We start from the raw sequence: 21,287 nt of genomic DNA, 5'->3' as shown, positions 1-21,287 counted from the left end.
GTTGTGAATATAAAATAAAAAAATACAAATATTTTTTTATAAACAGAACATACCGTAGACTAAGTTTTCTTAAAACGACAACATATAAAGTACATGTAGTATCTCGATAAACTATGTAAAGCATGAAAATCGACTATACTATTTGTAAATGATAATATTTTAAGACGTTACTCATGCTAGTTTCTTATCAATCATGACCTTTATGCATGAAATTTATCATTTGTTTTTGTTTGTTTAACGTTAAAAACTTCAAAATATTTTTTGAATTATGATTACGTGTAAAAATATTTGTATATTTAACCTGATAACTTAAGTCTGCGCGTGTCTGATCATATATAGAAGTATTTAACCAAGTTAAAAATGATATTTTAAAAGGCACCAACACGGAAGATTTATTGTTGAAAAAACATGCATATTTATATAGAAGTTACAATTTACGCCGAGTACTTCATTTCAATTAAATAAACTAATTGCGCTAGTAATACAGACCATGTACTTCAAGTTATAATTGCTGATGCGATGTGTACACAATCGGTTCGACAATGGCCATTATCATGCCTTCATGAAGAACAAATATTTGCCAGTGTTTGCATAAAATCCACTTGACTGATTGTTGAAACACAAACATTTTCTTAATGTACTAACTAGTCCATTAACTTTACGTTAAGCCGCAAAAATATTTACCAGCTCAGTTAACCCTTTCCCACTCAGAGGCAAAGTGAAAATGTCTATGGGCAAAAAGCATAAAACCAGAACAGCCTGTGAGTAACTGGCAGTCGATTCAGGTTTTATGCTGTTTGCTGCTCATCAGTATCTAAGGTTTGGAAATGACGCCTTTAAAAGTTGAATCTAGTAAGAAAGGTCATTTAAATTTAACTTTCTAAGGGATCCACATGAGTCAAAATACGTTTCTAAGTGGTAAAGGGTTAAGTCGCCGGATTTTCCTTTGATGTGTCCTCTTCGTATATAAAAAAAAAACACCGTGACTCGCATCACATAGCGAAAGCCAGTCTTTTTATATTTTTTAATCCTCGTAAATAACATGTTCACAATAATACGAATATCGAAATCACAGGGATTAAAGAGAATGGTCGCAGCATTAAATATTAAATACGTAAATCTGTAAGTTTTGATGTCAAATTTGGTTTTAAAGCATGTATGTTTTCAATGATTTTGTTCAATTAGTGTTTTGCTTTCGACATGATGTACTTAGACTATCTAATGACAAATGTAGAACATTGGCATGCGTTCCACTTTGTTATAAAGTTTTATTTTCAGTGCGATATTTATGCACACACTTCTATATTTCAAACCATCACATAACAACTCAGCGCTGAGCATATCACACCCATCACGCCGCAAACACCTTGCATGTCGCCGTCACACTTTATGTACCGCTTACACTACGTAGAACGTTCATGCCGCTCATACAAAGTCACACTTTAAATATCGCATAAACGACGTCACATTTTATATACCGCTTATACGACGCCACTCTTGACATACCCCCTAATGCAACGTAAAACTTCACATAGCGTTTATACGACGTAACAACTACATACAACTTCAAACTACATACGCTATTATACACTACACTTCATTTGCAATAACCTTACTTATCAACAGCAGTGTGGTTAACGACAGTGTGTCTAAATATCAGTATAATTCACTACCTGATTACCAAATTATACAATATTATCATCTTATAATACATGCATAGTCTATTTAATAGTCTTTTTTTTCGACAATAAATGTGTTACTTTCATGTAAGTTAATACGTATATGTCGATATTATATCTCATTATTTTAGCATCACATAATGTGGCATTCAACATTTATATTGTTTTACTTACGATTTAAACTTTCATCCTTCCAATAGTTTTTCCTCTAAATGAATATTAAACATTTAAGTTTTATAACACTCAAAATCACAATCTGTCTATCTCACTTAAATATCTAAAATAACAGGTTTTACATTTAACATCGTACGAGATACATAAAATATGACCTTTCGTGTAGTACCGCGAACATTAATGCTGAAGTGCAATTGACGCGTTCACATTTTTGATAATATAAAGGCATTCCGCTTTGATATTCTAGTTGTATACCTTATAGATATGCGCACACTTGGTATTAAAGTGCCACATCCATAAACCATTTCACTGTTTTGTTCGATTGATATAAGAAAAATCAATGTCTATAAATTACTGTAAATTGGCCGGTATGGGCGATTTGGTAATTTAAGATCAGCGAAAGAAATTGTTCATTTCCGATCGTTTAAGCAAAGACAAAAAACGTTCGTGATTCACTTGTTCACATTGTGTTGAAATCGATTTCGTACGATGTTTTATAATTCGTGCCGATCAGCAAATATATATCGTGTTTCTGAAACCTTTGAAAGGAAGCAAAGTCTATGCATTAACAATAAAACACATTTAAAAGTACATAATTATCATCTTTTTTATTTATCACATTTATGCCGAGCGTCTTGAAAAAAGGAATTGGCAAACAGTGTAGACCCAGATGAGACGCCACATGATGCGGCGTCTCATCAGGGTCTGCGCTGTTTTCTGAAAGGAATTTCTGTAAGAAATATTCTAAATATAGAAATAAATATACTAGACGTCCCTAATTTTGGAAATAAATTGATCCAATTTAGAAGGATGGGAGAGTCCACTAGGCATAAATGGGTTAACATGTTATTGACATACTAATTTCTAGACAAACACCTTAATGCGAATGGCAAAAATGCTTTGATTACTGTTTTGAAACATGTGCACATTTAAATTATATCCTAGTATGAACGCAGTTTTAAGAAGTAAAATAAATTGTATATGTTTAGTTAATTTATTATGTGAACATTATTTAAGCTGATTCAATTCGTGATTATGTATCACAACTTGTAAGTTTATTCGTGATTATGTATCACAACTTGTAAGTTTCAGCAGATAAATAACTTACCTCGTGAGAGGCATGTTCCAATAGGAATCAAGATTAAGCCCTTTCCAATGTTTCCCTTGTAATTATATATGATGTTATAATATCCTAATAAATATTTTTACACCAAATTACTTTACATAGTATCAACAACATCACGCTCATTATTCCTTACGTCGCCTTGTTTCGGGATGAATATCCCCTGAGAACAAAAAAACAACAACACAACAACAAGCCGAAACCACAGATCTCCGACATATGTCACAAATTTAAATATTTTTTCAGTACCTCCACGTGTGACTTCCAATTTCAACTTATTCATTTCGTGACGACAATTAATGAAATCATTGCTATATAAAATATTTACATTTAATTGAATGTCCCCTTTTACTCGATTGATATATCCCTCTTTATATTGTTATAAATTAATGGTTAACTTTAACACACGGTTACGATTTATAGTAAGATATGCTTTTAAGAAAATCGTATGTATGCGTCCATAATTTATCTGCTTTCTTCTGTAACCTAGCACGAGTGTACTGTCGCTTGGTTTTTAAAGTTGAATAATGGTTTGAGATGTCTGAGTGTAGAATGGAAGAAGCGAAGAAAGGAGGAACGGAGGGACTGAGTGAGTGAGTAGGATGAGATTACTAGTATTATGTGGATATATCGATTAGAGATAACTGATGTGGCTGGATAGATGAGTGTTTTGAGCGAATGGGTGGTTGAATGATGATCATGATGAAAATGATGATGTATGAATAAATGATGCGTGTTTGATGATGTGTAAATGGAACATGAATGAAGGAGCAAGGGTGGTGTTAATGGATAGATGTTAGGACGGAGGATGGATGGCGTGAGTGGTTGGATTGAAGATTGTGTGAACTGGCGGATTAAAATGCGGACAGAGGGACTGATATTTAAGAATATCGACGCCTATTTTAAATGGATTTCAATAACACACTAGTATAATTGTGTATGTTAAACGTCCTGCATCAACAATCGTAATCACTCACTTGCAGTTCTGTACACAGAAATCTTTTTGTTTTATTCGGTCAAACCTTATCAAACGATTTCGTGCGGAAAGAGTATAAAAAGATATGTAATTAAATTGCGCTTAATTGAAATTATCGAGATAAAAGAAAAAGCTTAAAATGTAATTGCCAACTCATACATTTTTAAACGGTTGTTACAACAACATAATTAGATGGCTTGATATCGTATTGACCTGCAAGAAAGACATGTTGGATATCGCACCATAGAAACTGCAGCAAGACCTTGAGAAAGTATGCGAATGCATGGGTTGGGGCTGAATCGAATGGATACAGGTCAGGAGAGCTTCGGAGAAATGCAAACAGTCGCTATGAAGGACTGGGAGTATACTATTTTTAATATTGCCTTGAGTGATATCGTTGACAACACTTTTTCTCAAAACGGCTAAAATATATAAACGGCTAATTTAAGATTGCATGATTTTGATAACAGGTATTTAACTTGAACTCATAGTTGTTTTTTATGTTTCATAACTTGGAAAAGATTAAGCATTTCGAAACCGTCTTTCTAAATGTGGTAAAACAAATCGTCACAATTCATATTTGAAATACACTTACATTCTGTGCACCCACATCTATGATTACTTTAGTCCATGTATTGTCTTTCCTTATGTTTTCGTAGCTATACAGTTCTGTCGTAACTAAGGCTTGTCGAAAAATATCGGATAAGACAGCGCCCTGGACCCGCTAATTTTACTAGTTCATGCCGAATCATACAGATGGAATCAGTTCGCACATGCTAAACTCAAATGATCTGTGGCCAGAGTTTTACAATTTAATAGTTTATTGAAAGGAATCCGGTATATCTGATCGACATTCAACAATTGGCCACGGGATGAATAGCCGTTTCTTTCAATGGTAAATTTTGAAAACACGGTTTTAAACAATTTCGATTTTATGGAGATTTTTCGTTTCATTCAATTTCTTAAAGTGGCTCCAACATAATTTTCAATCATATCACGGTGTACGACTTTACAGTTACGAATCAGGGGAGGCCACTGTGAATGGTTTTTAGCGATATAACACTTCTGGGTTGATCACTGTTATGTAATGTCTCTCGCGACAGTTCTCAAAATGAACACCTTTGTATAGTAAAAATGATAATAATATTAAAGAAAATTGATTAAGGTGACCATTTTCAAGAAATTTAATTTAGAAAAGCAATTACTTTGATAATTTATTGACAACAGCTACACACAAATAAAGCAAACATTTAATCAAAATGACTATATAAAATATATTGTATATTATAATGTGTCGTGTAGGACAACTGTACAGAGCGATATTCAAAATTATCCTCTTGACTACTCTGGACCTAAAAGTCTGGCACCCATCCGCAGTTCGTGCACAGTTTGCATTCCTGCACGTGACCGTCTTTCTTCGCGCAGGCGTTCTTGCGCTTCTCGACCTCTTCCGGTGCGCTGGTGTGAGTGCCGTCACAAAATGGCGGATTTTTCGTCTGCTTACACGCGCACATGTAGAACACTGTCTGCTCCTTGTCCACCTTCCAGGCCATAGGCGTGATACCCGTGTCTTTGTGGGAGCCTGAATTAGACCGTAGACAAGATTAGACAGAAATCAGTATTAGGCACATGAGATTATTGCACAGATGAAATTATTACGCAGACGAACATAGTTAGCCAGGCGACATAATTAGGCAGGCGACGTTATTAGACTTAGGACATTATCAGAACTACGGCATTGTAAGACATAAACTGAATAATTAGACAGACGTCAATGTTTTGCAGAAATCATTATTAGGCAGAGGACATTATTAGAAATACCACATTATTTGACAAACATCATAAGTTTATCAATATTATAATCGACGACAGCGTTCAGAAGAAGGCAGAATATACTTGTATATTAATACACAGACGAGGTAATAAGCAAGTCAAAGTCAAACGGCATATGTCAAATTAATCTGTAAGAGTAACTAACCAAAGCAGGTTGAAATATAAAGCCCATAGCGATGTTATAAGAGAGGCGACATTATTCGAGACATGGTGGTATTAGGCAGACAAAACAAAGTATATGTGCATAAATCATCGCTGTCGGTTCTGAATTAAAATAAATCATTTTTTATAACATCACACTAAAAACGACAACCATGTCTAGAATTTGTGTCGCGTTTGAAACACAATATTTTTGTTCGCAGATCACAGCTAGCTGAAAAATAGCATATATATTTGATAGAGAATTTTTTCCAGAAAAGTTGATTTTTCGTTATAATATGATAATTTATCATTCAAAATGATGTTTTCTCTAATTAATATCATAGCCACACGCTAACCACCTGTGCCGTATTCAGAAATCTCCGCTATCGAAATATTGTAACTACATGTAAAGTATAATTATCGAAATCTGCACACCTCTTTCTATATTAAATAACGATTTTCTATATAAAAAATCAACAATCAGTAAATTTACAACTTTTAACTATCCAAAACAGAAAGCTGGTTTCAAGAGTTTCAACATATAGAAAATTGAACCTCGCTCAGGGACAACGGGCTGTAATGCATGTGCGTTCAGTGTCGTCTCAGATTAACCTGTGAAGTTCACACAGGCTAATTAAGAAAGACTCGTTTCGCCTTAACTGAATTTTTGCAAAGACGAGAATCTCTTTAAACGAAGAATACCATTAAAGCGGAAATTCTCGTCCCTGATTAGCCTTTGCAGAGCACATACTAATCTGGGACGAAACTTAACGCACATGCATTGAGCTCCGTTTTCTCATAGCGATAGTGCATTTTTGGTACGGCTATTAACATAAAGCAGTCTTGCTGCCGCCACCACAAAATGTCATACCACATACCGTCACAAGCGCCACCAAACTTTGCCATCGCACATACCGTCACACCAGGGTTGTTTCTTGCTCAGACCACAGCGACACCAGTATTTGGTCTCCCCAACTTTCAGGTCTTTGATGGCACACGGCCCGTACTGAATCGGGAACCAAAGTTTGAGAGAAGCCTTAAAAAGAGCTGTTTAAAATATTGACGAATGTACACGTTTTAAAATTTTGTAAAAGATTTATAAACGAAACTAAATTAATTAAAAGTGGCAATTATCACTATGGCACGCCTGAACCACAAAAATGAGAAAAACTAAGTTTAAGTTACTTAAACTAGGTTTTTCTCTACTTAAATTCAATTTAAGTTACTTAATTCGAATTAACGCTGCTTAAAATGAATTTAAGTAGTTTTTGTGGTTCCCGCGGCGTTAACGCTAATTAAAACACCGAAAATGCATTAACGGTGCTTAATGGTAATTTTCTTACTTAAGTTGAATTAATTCAACTTAACAAGGATTTTCTCTATCAATTGTACTATTTTCAATTAAGTTGCGTTAAAATAGGTTTTTCTACTTAAAATATGTTTTTAGTTACACGAATTCAACTTTAGTAAGGAATTTTACTTAAGTTGTAAAGTCGAATTGTTTTGATTGGTCAGTTAATGATCCGGAAGACCTAAGCCAATCAGAAACGTCGTAACAAACGTAAACAGGAAAGGATTTTCTTCTACCGCCATTTACAATTTTGCAATGGATCGGTTACAACGCACGCATTTACCTACAGCTGACAGTGTTCTTGACATATAATATAGTCCCAGTTTCTACATACAAGCTGGTATGACTACTCGTATACAAGACAAGTTATTACTACAGGTAAATGCGATATGACCCGGAAATATATAGACGGGCGGATCGTTTTTGATGTTTATTGCATAGTTACTGACTGTCAGCAAAATTTGATGATGAAAGGGTGTTTTGAATGTTATTCCAGACTAAAACAAATTTTAGCTGACTTAAGATTCTAATCCAAATTTATAATATCTGTATTTTTTGCTCGTACCACATGGCAATCTTTTTCTTCCGACCTCGGGCATGAATTTATTAACAAACCTGACAACCAATCAAAACGCTTGTTTCATATGCTTATTTTCGGACGCGAGTTTTGACTTAACGATAATTAATAATTCAACTTAAGTAAAAATTTTATTACTTAAGTAATAATTAAATACAATTAACGATGCGAAAGCACTTAAATTAATTTTAAGCAGCGTTAAATGCAATTTAAGTAACTTAACGGTAATAAAAATCAATTTTTGTTGTTCGGGCGCACTTAACGAGTTAAACTAAGTTCTAGAAAATAACTCTTCTTAACTACTTAATGCATTTAGTAGCGTTAATTCGAATTAAGTTACTTAAATTGAGTTTAAGTAGTGAAAAACTAAGTTTAAGTTACTTAAACTTAGTTTTTCTCTTTTTTGTGGTTCAGGCGTGCCATATATCACTATCGACATATACTGTACATTGACGAGCGTCTGCAACGGTTAAGCCTAATATTACAAGTTGCTTGTTTCCACGAAACCGACCGACCCTAACTTTTGGAGCCGACCATATACCTTTTGTACTACAGGTTAAGTTTTCGATAATTTTTGTTACAACACAACTTATTCTCATAACTTTTAGACATACAGAAATGTATGTTGCAATACAATTTAGAACAAGAGCACCGCCTTGCGGGTGCAGACCGCTCATCTATTTTTCTTTTTAAAGGTGAAGGGACCTATCTCAATTTCAATCACAAATGAGGGAGGAGGGAGTGGAGAGGGTGTATAGTGTGGGGTGTGGTCATTTATTACATTATTTTCCAAAAATGAAAAAAAATGCTGGGGGATTCTTGACGGTATTTAAAAAATAAAATAATAAAAATAAATATTTGTTTTTTAACCGTTTAAAACATTTTTTTTGGGAGGTGGGGGGTGGGGCGGGGTATAGTATGAGGGTGTGGTGGTCATTTATTAGATGGTCTTAAAAAATTATAATAATAATTTTTTTTGGGGGGGGATTCGGAGGGGGGGGGGTGGTGGTTTGGGTTGAGTCTATTGTGGTATGTCAGGTAAGAGTTGTTTTGTCAAAGTATCAATCAAATCTAATCATAAATAAAGAAGTTATGGCAATTTTAGCAAAATTTAATAATTTGACATTGAGAGTCAAGGTCATTCAAAGGTCAAGGTAAAATTCAACTTGCCAGGTACAGTACCCTCATGATAGCATGAAAGTATTTGAAGTTTTAAAGCAATAGCCTTGATACTTTAAAAGTAAAGTGGATCTAAACACAAAATTTAACCATATACTAGTATTTAAAGTTACGAAGTAAAAAAAGGGCCATACTTCTGTACAATGACAACCAGAGTTATGCAACTTGTCATTTACTATCACCTTATGATAGTTTGTGAGTGTTCCAAGTATGAAAGCAATATCTATGATACTTTAGGGGTAAAGTGGACCAAAACACAAAACTTAACCAAATTTTCAATTTTCTAAGTATAAAGGGCCCATTATTCCATCAAAATGCCAGTCAGAGTTACATAACTTTGCCTGCACAGTCCCCTTATGATAGTTAGTAAGTGTTGCAAGTATGAAAGCAATAGCTTTGATACTTTAGGAATAGTGGACCTAAACACAAAACTTAACCAAAATTTTCAATTTTCTGTAATAACTCTGAACTCGTCGGTGGGTAACTCACAACTGGCTTTATTCATAGATTCACATATATATAAATCTCAATACAAGTAACTCATGACTGCATGCTTTAACAAGACAATACGAGTTGTGTCCCTTACATTACAATACATGACATCCCCTTTTCTTTCTTTTTTTTTAAAATATAAACACATGATACATCAACTACTCTATCGTTACATATGCGAAGAGGTTTATGAAAGAAAGCAAATAACATAACCTGTAGTAACACATTATAAACTGTTCGTTTTATAAAACCATAGTGGGAATTTCTTTTAAACCTCTGAGTGTTAAATTGTTATTGAAAATAGAATATTCTATATGAATAAAATGCACTCTAAGTAATGAAGAACTTCTTATAAATTAAATATGCAATTGAACTTCATAAAATCAAATTAACAATAAAACAACATGTAAGACAAAATTATTCACTAAAATACATGTTTGCTAACTTTCCAAAAAAATTGTCTCTGTTATCTCGGATTCAAGCTTGTTCAGGACAAAATGACAAATGCCAGATACAGTAAATGTCGGGTTTTAGCTGGGATATGATAACAAACTGTATTTACGCCCAAAACAAACTAGAAAAACCAAAATAATTAAGTATTGGATTTTTGTGAAAATTTCATGAACATTTTGTTGTCTGGAGAAAAATCAAAGCGCTGAAGGCACTGAATCTTTAAACATTAACCAAGAGTTTGATATGATAAAAATAAATGCGTACAAACTGTTCCTTGCTCGTTATGATATTACAGTTTCAAGAACATTATGCATTTACTACCACAAAACATCTTACTTATACAAATACCAATATTACCGAATGATAGTTATGAAACAGTTTATTAATAAGTTTATTTTGCACTACAATAAGGCAGTCATATGACACATGTTTAGCACTTCACATCTTACACATAGTCATTTAACCGTATCGGTTTGTGAACTTCTCTTCCTGACCTCGTTTTCTTTCTAACAGTGTCTTGTACACTCTCTTTCCCCGGTTTGTCTCGAGTTTCGCTCGATCTCGCACTAGCACTGTTTTCGTGATTTGGAGTGGTTGATGGTTGTTCTGCTACCGTCTCTGTTGGCGCTGTGGGTGTCGGTATGTACACGTCATTGTTTGTTGTGATAATGTGTGGTTTTTCCTTGGTTTTCATTAGCATGTCCGTTTTTCGGCGATATTCGCGCCCCGATTCGCATGCCTTAACGATATGTGATCGCGGGTATTCGGACGGTTTCACATACTCTGCCGGTTTCCAGCCAGATGGGGTTTTAATTCGTACTGCGTCCCCTGGCTGAAGATTGTCCTTGCTCTTCGCGTGTTGGTCGTAGTAGAATTTTTGCTTTTCACGAAATTCTAACAACTTCGGTGCGACATTTTTACTGGTTGATTCTGGTTGTCGCAATGTTTGTTTCATAGGTATTAGTGTTTTTGCGCGTCGACCCATCAAACGTTGCATCGGTGATCCGATGTTATCGCGTGGTGTGTTTCTTAGTTCTAACAGGGCTAAGTAGATGTCGTCCCCTGTTTCGCTACACTTTTTAATTAGATTTTTCACGGTTTGTACAGCCTTTTCAGCAAGGCCGTTTGTTTGTTGGCGCAAAGGCGACGACGTAATATGGGTGATGCCATATTTTTCGATGAATTCTCGGAATTCAGCACTGGTGAACTGTGGACCGTTGTCCGAGATGATTGAGTCCATGATTCCATAACGAGCCACGTTTTGCTTGATGTGTTTTAAGATGGTGCTCGTTCGAGTGTCTCTTTGCAATGGTGCTACTTCAATGAAGTTGGAGAAGTAGTCTACAATGATTAGGTAATTGTTACCCTCTAGTTCGCATAAGTCCATTCCAACTTTGCTCCAGGGTAGCTCAGGTACTGGTTGATCATTGGCTCCTTTTGGCTCATCTTGCGATGCATTAAACACGCACTACACTTGCCAATAAGATCTTCGATTTGTTTGCTCATGCCGGGCCAAAATACTAACTCTCTCGCCCTCTTTTTTACAGTTTACTACCCCTAAATGCGACTTATGAATCGCTTTCAACGTTTCTGTTCTTATTTCTTTCGGGATACACACGCGTTCTCCTCGGTACAGAACTCCATTGTAGATTGATATTTCATCGCGGTAATCCCAAAATGGAACGGCTTCAACTGGAACTTCGCACTTCGTTTCTGGCCATCCTCGAATGATAACCTTTGCCAGTACTTGGAATTGTTCATCCGCTTGTGTTGCGCGTGCTATGTTGTCACGGTTTGATCACGACAGCGTGTCGAGCTTCAAAACCATCAACTCTTCATCGATAGTTTTCTCATCTTGATTTTCTAACGGTAATCTGCTGAGGCAGTCTGCTAGACCCATGTCCTTGCCGCTTTTGTGCACGAGGTTGAAGTCATACGGTTGAAGCTTCAAAATCATTCGTTGAATCCTTAGCGGAGCTTTATGTATTTCTTTCTTTAGAATCGACTCCAACGGTTTGTGATCAGATTCCACTAGGAAAGTATCTCGGCCATATAGCAGTTTGTGAAATTTTTCACAGCCATATACAACGGCTAGCATTTCTTTTTCGATCTGAGCGTACCGTTGCTCTGTTGGTGTGAGCGCACGTGACGCATATGCCACAACACGGTCCTGTTGGATTATCGCGGCTCCCATGCCTTTCATTGATGCGTCTATTGTGAGTGTGACAGGTTTTTTCAAGTCGTAGTACTGAAGTACTTTTGTTGAAACAAGAGCTCCTTTTATTTTATTGAACGCGCGCTTCGCTTCGTCACCCCAGCTCCACGTTTCTAGCCTTTTCATATCGCGCAGTGGTGCATTCAACTCACTGAGATTTGGGATGAACTTAGACACATACGATAGCATGCCTAACACGGTTTCCAGCTCACTGAAGCTTTCTGGCTCTCTCATGTCTGCTATCGCCTTCACTCTTTGATCTGTCGGTTTAATTCCGTCTCCAGTCAGTTTGTGACCTACATAGTCCACTTCCGGCTTGGCAAACATACACTTTTTCTTATTCATCTTCAGATTAATTGAACGTGCCTTTTGAAGCACTGTTTCCAAGCGCCTGTTATGTTCTTCCAGTGTTCTACCATGAATCAAAATGTCGTCAACAATTATTTCTACCCCGTCAATGTTACCAAAGTTCTGTTCCATGGACCGTTGGAACACTTCACTCGAACACTTCACGCCCATCGCATCCGCAGGTATCGGTACCTGCCGAACGGAGTATTAAACGCTGTGAGCTTCGAGCTCTCTTCAGTTAATTTCATTTGGTAATAACCCATATTCGCGTCTAGCGTTGTAAAGTATTTACTCCCATTCAATCTTTTGGCAACATCATCAAAACTGTTCATTGGATAATGTTCTCTTCGGATTGCGCGGTTTAAATCTGTAGGGTCAATGCATATTCGCACTCTTCCGTTTTTCTTCCTTACGCACACCAAACTACTGACCCATTGCGTAGGTTCTGTTACTTTAGCAATAATGTTGCATTTCTCTAAGTGTTTTAGTTCAGCTTGCAATTGTTCACGAATCGCGACTGGAACCGGTCTTGGTGCATGAACTACTGGTTCTATTGACTTATCGATTTTAATCTCGTACTCGCCCGGTATACACCCAATCTCTTCCCCAAGGACGTCAGTATATTTCTCAATGATAGATTCTGTTTCAAGTCTTGCGGTGTGTATTTTCATGATCAGCCCAAAATCAACTGAATCATCCCTTCCAAGCAAGTTTATGCCTCTTGGAGTGTTCATAATCTGGAAATTAACCGAACGCTTGATATTTTTTGCTCGCACAGCAATGTAATCATTCCTAACGCCTTCACTGCTGGCCCATTGACACCGCTAATAATAATATCACTCCTTGTGATTGGTGCAACCTTTTCAAATAGCTTCGCTGTTCCATATGACATGACACTGCACATTGCGCCACTGTCGATTTCAAATTTTACCGTTTTACACCCTATTTTCAAGTAAGCGGACCATTCATGATTATCTTCACTCGATGTTGCGATAAATACGTCGTTCACATCCGCATGTTCAAACTGGTTAAACATTTCCTCGACCTGGTCTTCCTGGGCTTCTGTGTAGTTGACACGTCGTTGACCTCCACGGCCCCGATATCCACGGTGGATTCCCCAATCACTTCCGCGATGACGCAGTCTACGTCCATAGCCACGTGCCCCGCTGTGTGATATCCCCTTTTGTTGATGCGATGCCCCACCGACTGCAGGACATAATTTGGATGCCTTGAAATGGCCAAACTCACCGCAATTGTCACACTGTTTTTGATAGGCGGGACATTTCCTTACTTCATGTTTTCTGCAACACTTGGCACAGTATTTTTGTTGCTTATGAGAGTTTTGATGCGTTCTAGCGATGTTTACGTGAGGGCTTTCGCCCAGTGATTTGATGTGAGATGTGGTCAATTCTATTTGCCTACACACCTGCACGACACGTTCGATGGTAAGTTGTGTAACCGGTATCTCCATTAGCTTTTCACTACACTTTGTGTCATTCACGCCATTAATGATCATGTCACATATTAACCCTTCTTTTTGTTCCCCATATTGACAGTGTTCGGTCTTTCTTTTTAATTCCGAAATGTAATCCATTATTGACAGGTTACCACGCTTTGTGTTGAGGAACTCTTGTCTTTTAATGTTACGGTAATTATGCACTCCGGAATGTCTGTTAAATTTTGTGAAAACTGTTTCTAGATGGTATTTATCCTCGGCTTGCACTGCCGCGATTCCAGCATCCTGATTGGCAACAACTTCCGGCGCCCACGCGAACGAATCGTAAATTTTTACGCACTCTCTGCCCATGTTAGCAAGTAGGACACCAACCTTTCTTTTTCCAGGCTTGTCGTCCAGACCTAGCGCGTCCAAATGAATTATGAAGTCCCGTTTGTAGTCTTCCCAACTTGATGCACTTTCTGACGGGTTAAATTCCGGTAATGGCCTGATTCCCTTCGAAGCCATTTCGATGTTGTATAAAATGAACCTTTAACAACAGATTTGCAACGTACGATTGTCATGCAATCGCCTGATTGCGCCGATTTTTAATAGATTTCTGACACCATGTAATAACTCTGAACTCGTCAATGGGTAACTCTCAACTGGCTTTATTCATAGATTCACATATATATAAATCTCAATACAAGTAACTCATGACTGCATGCTTTAACAAGACAATACGAGTTGTGTCCCTTACATTACAATACATGACATTTTCTAAGTATAAAAAGGGCACATTATTCTGTCAAAATGCACCCCAGAGTTATCTAACTTTGCCTGCCCAGTCCCCTCATGATAGTAAGTAAGTGTACCAAGTTTGAATGTAATAGCATTGATACTTTCTGAGAAAAGTGGACCTAAACGCAAAACTTAACCGGACGCCGACGCCGACGTGATGACAATAGCTCATTTTTTTTTCACAAAACGAGGGGTTAAAGCCAGAACGTGATAAGTGCACTTTTTATCAAAAATCACTTTTTTGCACTTTCATAAAGTTATTCCAACGCTCTACAATATGCACGATTCCCTGGAATCACATCTTGAATACAACATAGTTTATCCGACAGAACCAAGGTGCACTAAGTGCTTATCGACAAATCTGGTGTATGCCAAAATGCTTCAAGTGCACTTAAGTCATTTTGGCACAATAAATTTTCATACATATTCACGCCGGGTATGCGAATACTTCGTTTACGGATGGCACTTCACTAACAGAGAACAACAAACGCCACGCGCTAGAGGTAAGTTCCTCTGTTTTATTTAAAGTTATATCCTAAAGATTAGTTATTAAGACAAGACACATGGTCGAGTTGATAAATGGTGTATCATTTTGTATTGGGAATACACAATTTCACGGAAGAATGGTACAGTTTTGCCCAAAAAATAGAAAATTCGATCGGAAAACAGCATAAACTGAATGAACAGTAAACATTTTAACAAAATAAAACTACTTAGAATTATTGCAAGAAATTGTTTGCTATTCCAGCATGTAGAGTAATCACTGTGCTTCAAATACTGAAATTTTGATAGCATTCAATGAAATATAAACAAAGATAGTGCATGTTGTAATAGGTGGCATACATTAAGTTGCAGCCACTTTGTTTACCGATAAAGGGCACTTCAGATTACGGAGACTTTCAACAAAGCGGGCACTCTAATAACTGAGTTTTATCTTCTATCTTAAATGCATTTATTTATATTATAGCTATTCATACGAAACATTTTGAAAATATATTTTTCAAAAATCACATTACTATTAATTTATTCTATGTTTATTATAATTGCAATTTTCAAATAAGATAATATTTATTATTAAATAAATGTGTACGGATAATGCGGATCAACACAATCGTGTTTAATTTTACTTATAGCAGGGCTCTAGATAACGGTAGTGAATGGGTCTTTATGAGGCAAATACACATTTGTTCTTCATAAAATCCTATGTCGGTTGTGCTTATTTGAATCGCATCATCAAGACGATACTTATGCGTAGCAACAAAATTAAAAAGAGAATGGTAAAACTCCCTTAATTTTGAGCCCTGCTTATAGGGAGCACTTCCCTTTACGCAACGCTAACGTTTGCTCGAAGTGCGATTCACCTGACCCTAAATCACTGTATTGGTTGAGTTTTAAGAATCACGGTTAAAATTGAATCGTAAAAACAACTGATTCTGGAAAAAAGGAATGCGTTCATAAATGTTTAAATGTCATATTATGGAGTCAGTACTTAGTATACCCCCACAAACGAAGCTTAGGGTGCTATAATTGGATAGAACTTCATATGCAGCATGTGTTGTGTTTATATTAAAAACAAAGACGGATATGCATAATTTTTACACCACTGTCGTGTGATTATATCAACCCCGCCCGTTCTTTTATTGCTATTTTCGTTTATTGGCATTGAGCCAAAAAGTTCCAATAAAATTTCGAACCTGCATCGCTGCTGATATTAATCTCTGAGAGGCAGTTTAAGCAGAGTGATTATTCATGACATGCTATCTAATATATAAGTAAATAGCCTTAGTACCTTCATTTGGACATAAAGATAAATGCTTTAGATCAACCGCTTAGAACGTAATTTAAAATATATGGTCATATAGATTTTACTCATTAGACATATCCAATTTGTTTAACATTTATCTTTCACATTTATACCAAATCATAATCATATTTCAAAGGGATAAGAACATGCTTCGGTAATTCGTTTTTTATTTGCGTATTAAGCACATACATTTTTATTTATTGCCTGCTTACTTTAACAGTATTCCACAGCGAATTCTGCATTTTTGATTCACAAAAAACGAGTGTGTTTTATCTGGAAAAAAGTGTCTAGATGTCGGGAAACGAAGTGCCATTGTTTTTTAGATGATCGGTAAACGAAGTGCAGATGAAAAATGTGCATGCGACTCTTAAAACATTTGAATTTTCTCAAATATATTAGTAAACTAAAATGTAACATGTTGTAACATTACTGGATATATTGATCTTTTATTTCGAATAGTAAGCACGTTCTTGATTTATTTCCAAGTATGTTTATTTTGTTTAAATATGTACTGATCATTCAATTCATGCTGATTATCGATGGACTTTTATCGTTTTTTTTAATAATTCACCGTTTTTCGAGAATTTCTTTCTTCGCAATACGAAGTGCTTTACCATTAATCACCCAAACAATGTTCTGTGTCTAAAAACCATATAAACAGAACATAAATACAAAAAAGCTGAAGAACTCACCTCTCGCGCGTGGCGTTTGTTGTTCTCTGTAAGTGAAGTGCCATCCGTAAACGAAGTATTCGCATACCCGGCGTGATATTGAGAGGAAAAACATGTGCCAAAAGGATTTAAGTGCACTGAAATCATTTAAACATAAGCCATTTGTGCATATAATTTAAGGAAAAAACAAAATATGAAGCCCTTACCTTGTTAAGGAATTATTGCATCTTGTTTATTTAAACAGGAATACACAAACTATTGTGCTAATTTGTAATTAGATAGGGAGAATATGCCTTTATCGGTGCTTATCTAAAAGACATTATTCTCCCACTAAGATGGTAAACTAAGATTTGATCTAGAGGCTGTTTTACCGATTCCATGTTCTCGTGTGAGCCAAGTTTATTATAAAAGAAAAAGAAAAAGTTTCAATATTTATTTTACTGTTTACAAAACACAAGTTTGACATGTTTATTGTGGAACGAAACTGAAGGAAAGTGCGGCTGTGAAGTGGGTACCTGTCTTTTGACTTACATAAAATCCCTTCCCATCACAGTAAAGAATGTCTGTTTTTATTCTGACTGTTGTAGTGGTCAAAATCGAAAATAGGTTATTACTGTTGCATCGAAAAATGTAAAAACATAGACACCATTGAACAAAAGTATTTAGAAAGTGGACATACCCAGATGGAGTGTGATAGTGTACCTTCTTCCATAGAATGAGCAAAGAAATTTACATTGGTATATTTACTAATGGGAACCAATTGTGAGGGTTACACCAAAGAGAACTCCGTATGTTGTTGTGCCTATGAAATACTATGACGCTTTTTATATCAAGCATGTAGCTTAAACTGTAATGCAGCCAAATATTGTAAATATAAGTGGACAAAAGGTTATATGGACAAAAATAAAATTGATAAAACTACAATTGTGATCCGGGTGTATGTTTTTTAAGACTTAGTGCAGTTTTGATGACACCAGTTTTCAGTGTGGTAAACTCATATCCTCTATAAAATCAAATCAAATCCTCTATCAAAGGACATTCTATAAAATGTGACATACAACCCTTGTAGATTCCAAACTTCCAATTACAGCAACAAAGAAGAAAGACCTGCCATCACTTTGCTCTGAAGGGATAATTCCTTCAGAATATCACCAGTATTTCAAGGATATTCCAGACCCAGATACAATAGAAGATAGATAAGATGCAGATGTGGAATAGAATATCTGAATCTTAACTTTCTTCCATTGTTAATGTTTAAGACACATTTGCATGTCCTGTTCAAATCTACTATGCAAAAGAAAATAAGTATGTACTTCTACAAAAAGAATTGCCATTATGATTATTAAAATAAACTTGTTTTAAGTGCACATGTTTCGTTTAGTCTCGTAAAATAGATGCATAGCACAAGGCTTTTTTTGCTTTAATGGCACTAAGTCCTGTATGGCATAGGAAAAGCAGCGTTCAATTCTTATGCAAAATAGCACCAAGTGCACTTAACACAGTTGTACTCTGAAAATATATATGTTTTACGTTTATGCCAGAATGAAGTAAGTGCTATTTTGAATACAAAAGCATTAAAATATTGTATGCAATCATATAATATGTTTACAATGTCATAACAATACTATTACCTATATTATAACCAAATATTATGCTGATATTCATATTCATTTAAAAGTTGTAGTCTGTCAAACCTTAATTTTGCGTTTTTCTCCACTATTTGAAAAATGGAGTTATCACGTTCTGGCTTTAACCCCTCGAAAATAGATGAGCTAAAAATGATGCCATTAAACATCATTCTTAAAGTGGGAAATAAATTGTGTGCAACCTCCGCGCAAAAATATGCGTGCTTTCGTTCCGAGTAAAGCTGTATCATACCTTTTCATACAATTATTTATATGTTAAACGAAATATAAAGTTGCTTTATTTTTTACAGTTTTGACAGAAACTGATAGTTCAATAATGCAGAAACTGACACGGATTAGCCAAACAATAAGTAATTAATTTGCAACCACGAAATCATACCAGACATGGAAGGATTGTACATGTCATGCGGTGCCCAGCATTTCCCAAAGGGGAGCTTACACTGCGTTGACTTAGACGTTTGAATAGTAAAGAGCCACCCTATATTGCAAATGTTAAAGGAACAAATAATTTTGAGTGGCTTTACGTTTCTTATCGTCAGAAGGATATGGAGCTTTAGTCAGAAGTATTAAATTTCGACGGTGAGCGGAATAATTGTGGTAATCGCCCTATCACCGTGTTATTGCAATGTATGCCATACAGCAGTGATCAACCGCTACTTACAGACGCCACGGCAGCGTGTAAAGTCTCAGCATCAGCCATTACCGCTGAAAACAAATAGAATGGATGCAAAAATATGAGCTAAAATAGACGCACAATTGAAATATCCCACGCGCATAATATTCCACACGTTACAAATATGTATTATCTATTGACGTTAACAACTGGTCCAGATAACTCCGTTTCATAAATACACGAATAGTAAGCAATTGACTTGAACAAGTGTCCAAAGAGCATTTATCTTAAATAAACATCTCTACAACCACGATTAAGCAACGGATATGCCAATACCTTTGTTTAACACTTATCATGTGTAATAGCAATATACTATTCTTAATACTACCCTAGATTTACTGATTAAAACTGCACAGTGTGTGTACATCATATGACCTACAACTACACGATCACGGCACATAACCAAAACGGAAAACACCGGAAACATTTTGTGCGTTACCAGTTTATACGCGAAACGGCACCGGGCCATATCAGCACATAAACAAGGTGCCTGAACCACGTGACTTTTTCGGCTATGTGAGGGACAATCGGATGTAAACAAAACGTCGCTTCAGGTAACGTTTTTGATAATTTCTTCATTATTTCAAAACCATTTTCAAAAAAACAAAGACGAGTGCCCGGTCATTGTCAAAAGACACAACTTTGGTAAGTTTGCGCTAAATTAATTAAGTATTTTTTTCCAAAAAGTGCAACCGCGTGCTTGAAAACACACGAAGTGAAATGCTATGTGCGGTATATTTTTTATTCGATCAACAAAAACGTTGATTACAATGTTGTCGAGGGTTTTGAAAATAGGGCGGACATTGTAATTCTTCATAGAGAAGCTACATACATTGTATGTTTGCGCAAATACATCTGATTCGGAGTGTGTGTATGAAAATGTAATGATGCTATGTGTGGGACAAATTTTTATTAAATGCTATGTGTGGTATACAAACTAAACTAAAGAATCGAAAGATTGACATTAACGTCAATAATATTTAAAGTCTGTCTGAATAACAAAAGTTGGTCAATAAACATTGTTGGTAGTGTTTTACGCGCCTTAAATATGATAATCCTACGTTCATGTTACTCAAAATTATCATAATTGTCGATAACTTATATTCATATTTTGTTTACTTTTAGAATGCCATTTGTTTGCGAACAGTGTGGCAGAGAGGTCAAAACACGGTCGGAGATCTCCTAACACAAAGCCACCCACGCACGGACAGGAAAATAGTGCCGTTGGGCAAACTTTTTCTTGTTTGTTTCTTTAAAATTAATTGTTACAAAGTGTTGAATGTTCAGTGAATTGTTACTGCCAACTAATGCACTTGTGTAATACACAAAATCGTAAGGATTGTTTGTGAAAGATGTCATGTCAATATTATTGCAACAAAACTACAAAAAGTGCTAGTTGTGTGTTTTTTAGCAGGAATGTGTAGGCATTTTTGACTGTAACGATAGTTATTAAATAAGCATAAAGAGATCATACAGCATTTTTAAACAAATAGACACTAGGATCATCAAAAACATTTTTTTCTGGAAAATCATGTATTTGTATCTATACCCTATTGAGCTATCTGATATATCACGCATGCTTTTTTTTAAGTTTAACAGTGTATTTCATTTGTATTTTGTTCTTTTCAGGGAGATTTAAGTATTTTTGGAAGCACCTTCAAGAGACGTAGTGATATCTTGATCAATGAAAAGTTGTCATATACAAACATGTATAGT

General features: G+C 35.8%; 1 protein-coding gene across 1 annotated transcript; it reads right to left on the bottom strand.

Moving 5' to 3' along the window:
* Nucleotides 1-5,153: 5,153 nt before the first annotated feature.
* Nucleotides 5,154-19,740, bottom strand: LOC127851273 (CDGSH iron-sulfur domain-containing protein 3, mitochondrial-like). Its single transcript, XM_052384925.1, has 4 exons — nt 19,722-19,740; nt 19,560-19,603; nt 6,842-6,932; nt 5,154-5,534 (listed from the first exon to the last, which is right to left on the bottom strand). The coding sequence occupies exons 2-4, from the start codon at nt 19,596-19,598 to the stop codon at nt 5,305-5,307; spliced, it is 360 nt and encodes a 119-aa protein (XP_052240885.1). The 5' UTR covers nt 19,599-19,603; nt 19,722-19,740; the 3' UTR covers nt 5,154-5,304.
* Nucleotides 19,741-21,287: the final 1,547 nt, after the last annotated feature.

Source organism: Dreissena polymorpha, chromosome 11 (genome assembly GCF_020536995.1).
Source record: "Dreissena polymorpha isolate Duluth1 chromosome 11, UMN_Dpol_1.0, whole genome shotgun sequence".
NCBI lineage: Eukaryota > Metazoa > Mollusca > Bivalvia > Myida > Dreissenidae > Dreissena > Dreissena polymorpha.
Note: the sequence above shows the minus strand (reverse complement) of the source record. Positions and strands in the feature narration are given on the sequence as shown.

Excerpts from the sequence above, each read along its gene's own strand:
- LOC127851273 (XM_052384925.1), bottom strand. The coding sequence starts at position 19,598 with ATGGCTGATGCTGAGACTTTACACGCTGCCGTGGCGTCT. Across the intron at positions 6,933-19,559 it reads TACACGCTGCCGTGGCGTCT|TACGGGCCGTGTGCCATCAA; the intron begins GTAAGTAGCGGT and ends TTCCCGATTCAG. Across the intron at positions 5,535-6,841 it reads GAAACAACCCTGGTGTGACG|GCTCCCACAAAGACACGGGT; the intron begins GTATGTGCGATG and ends GGTCTAATTCAG.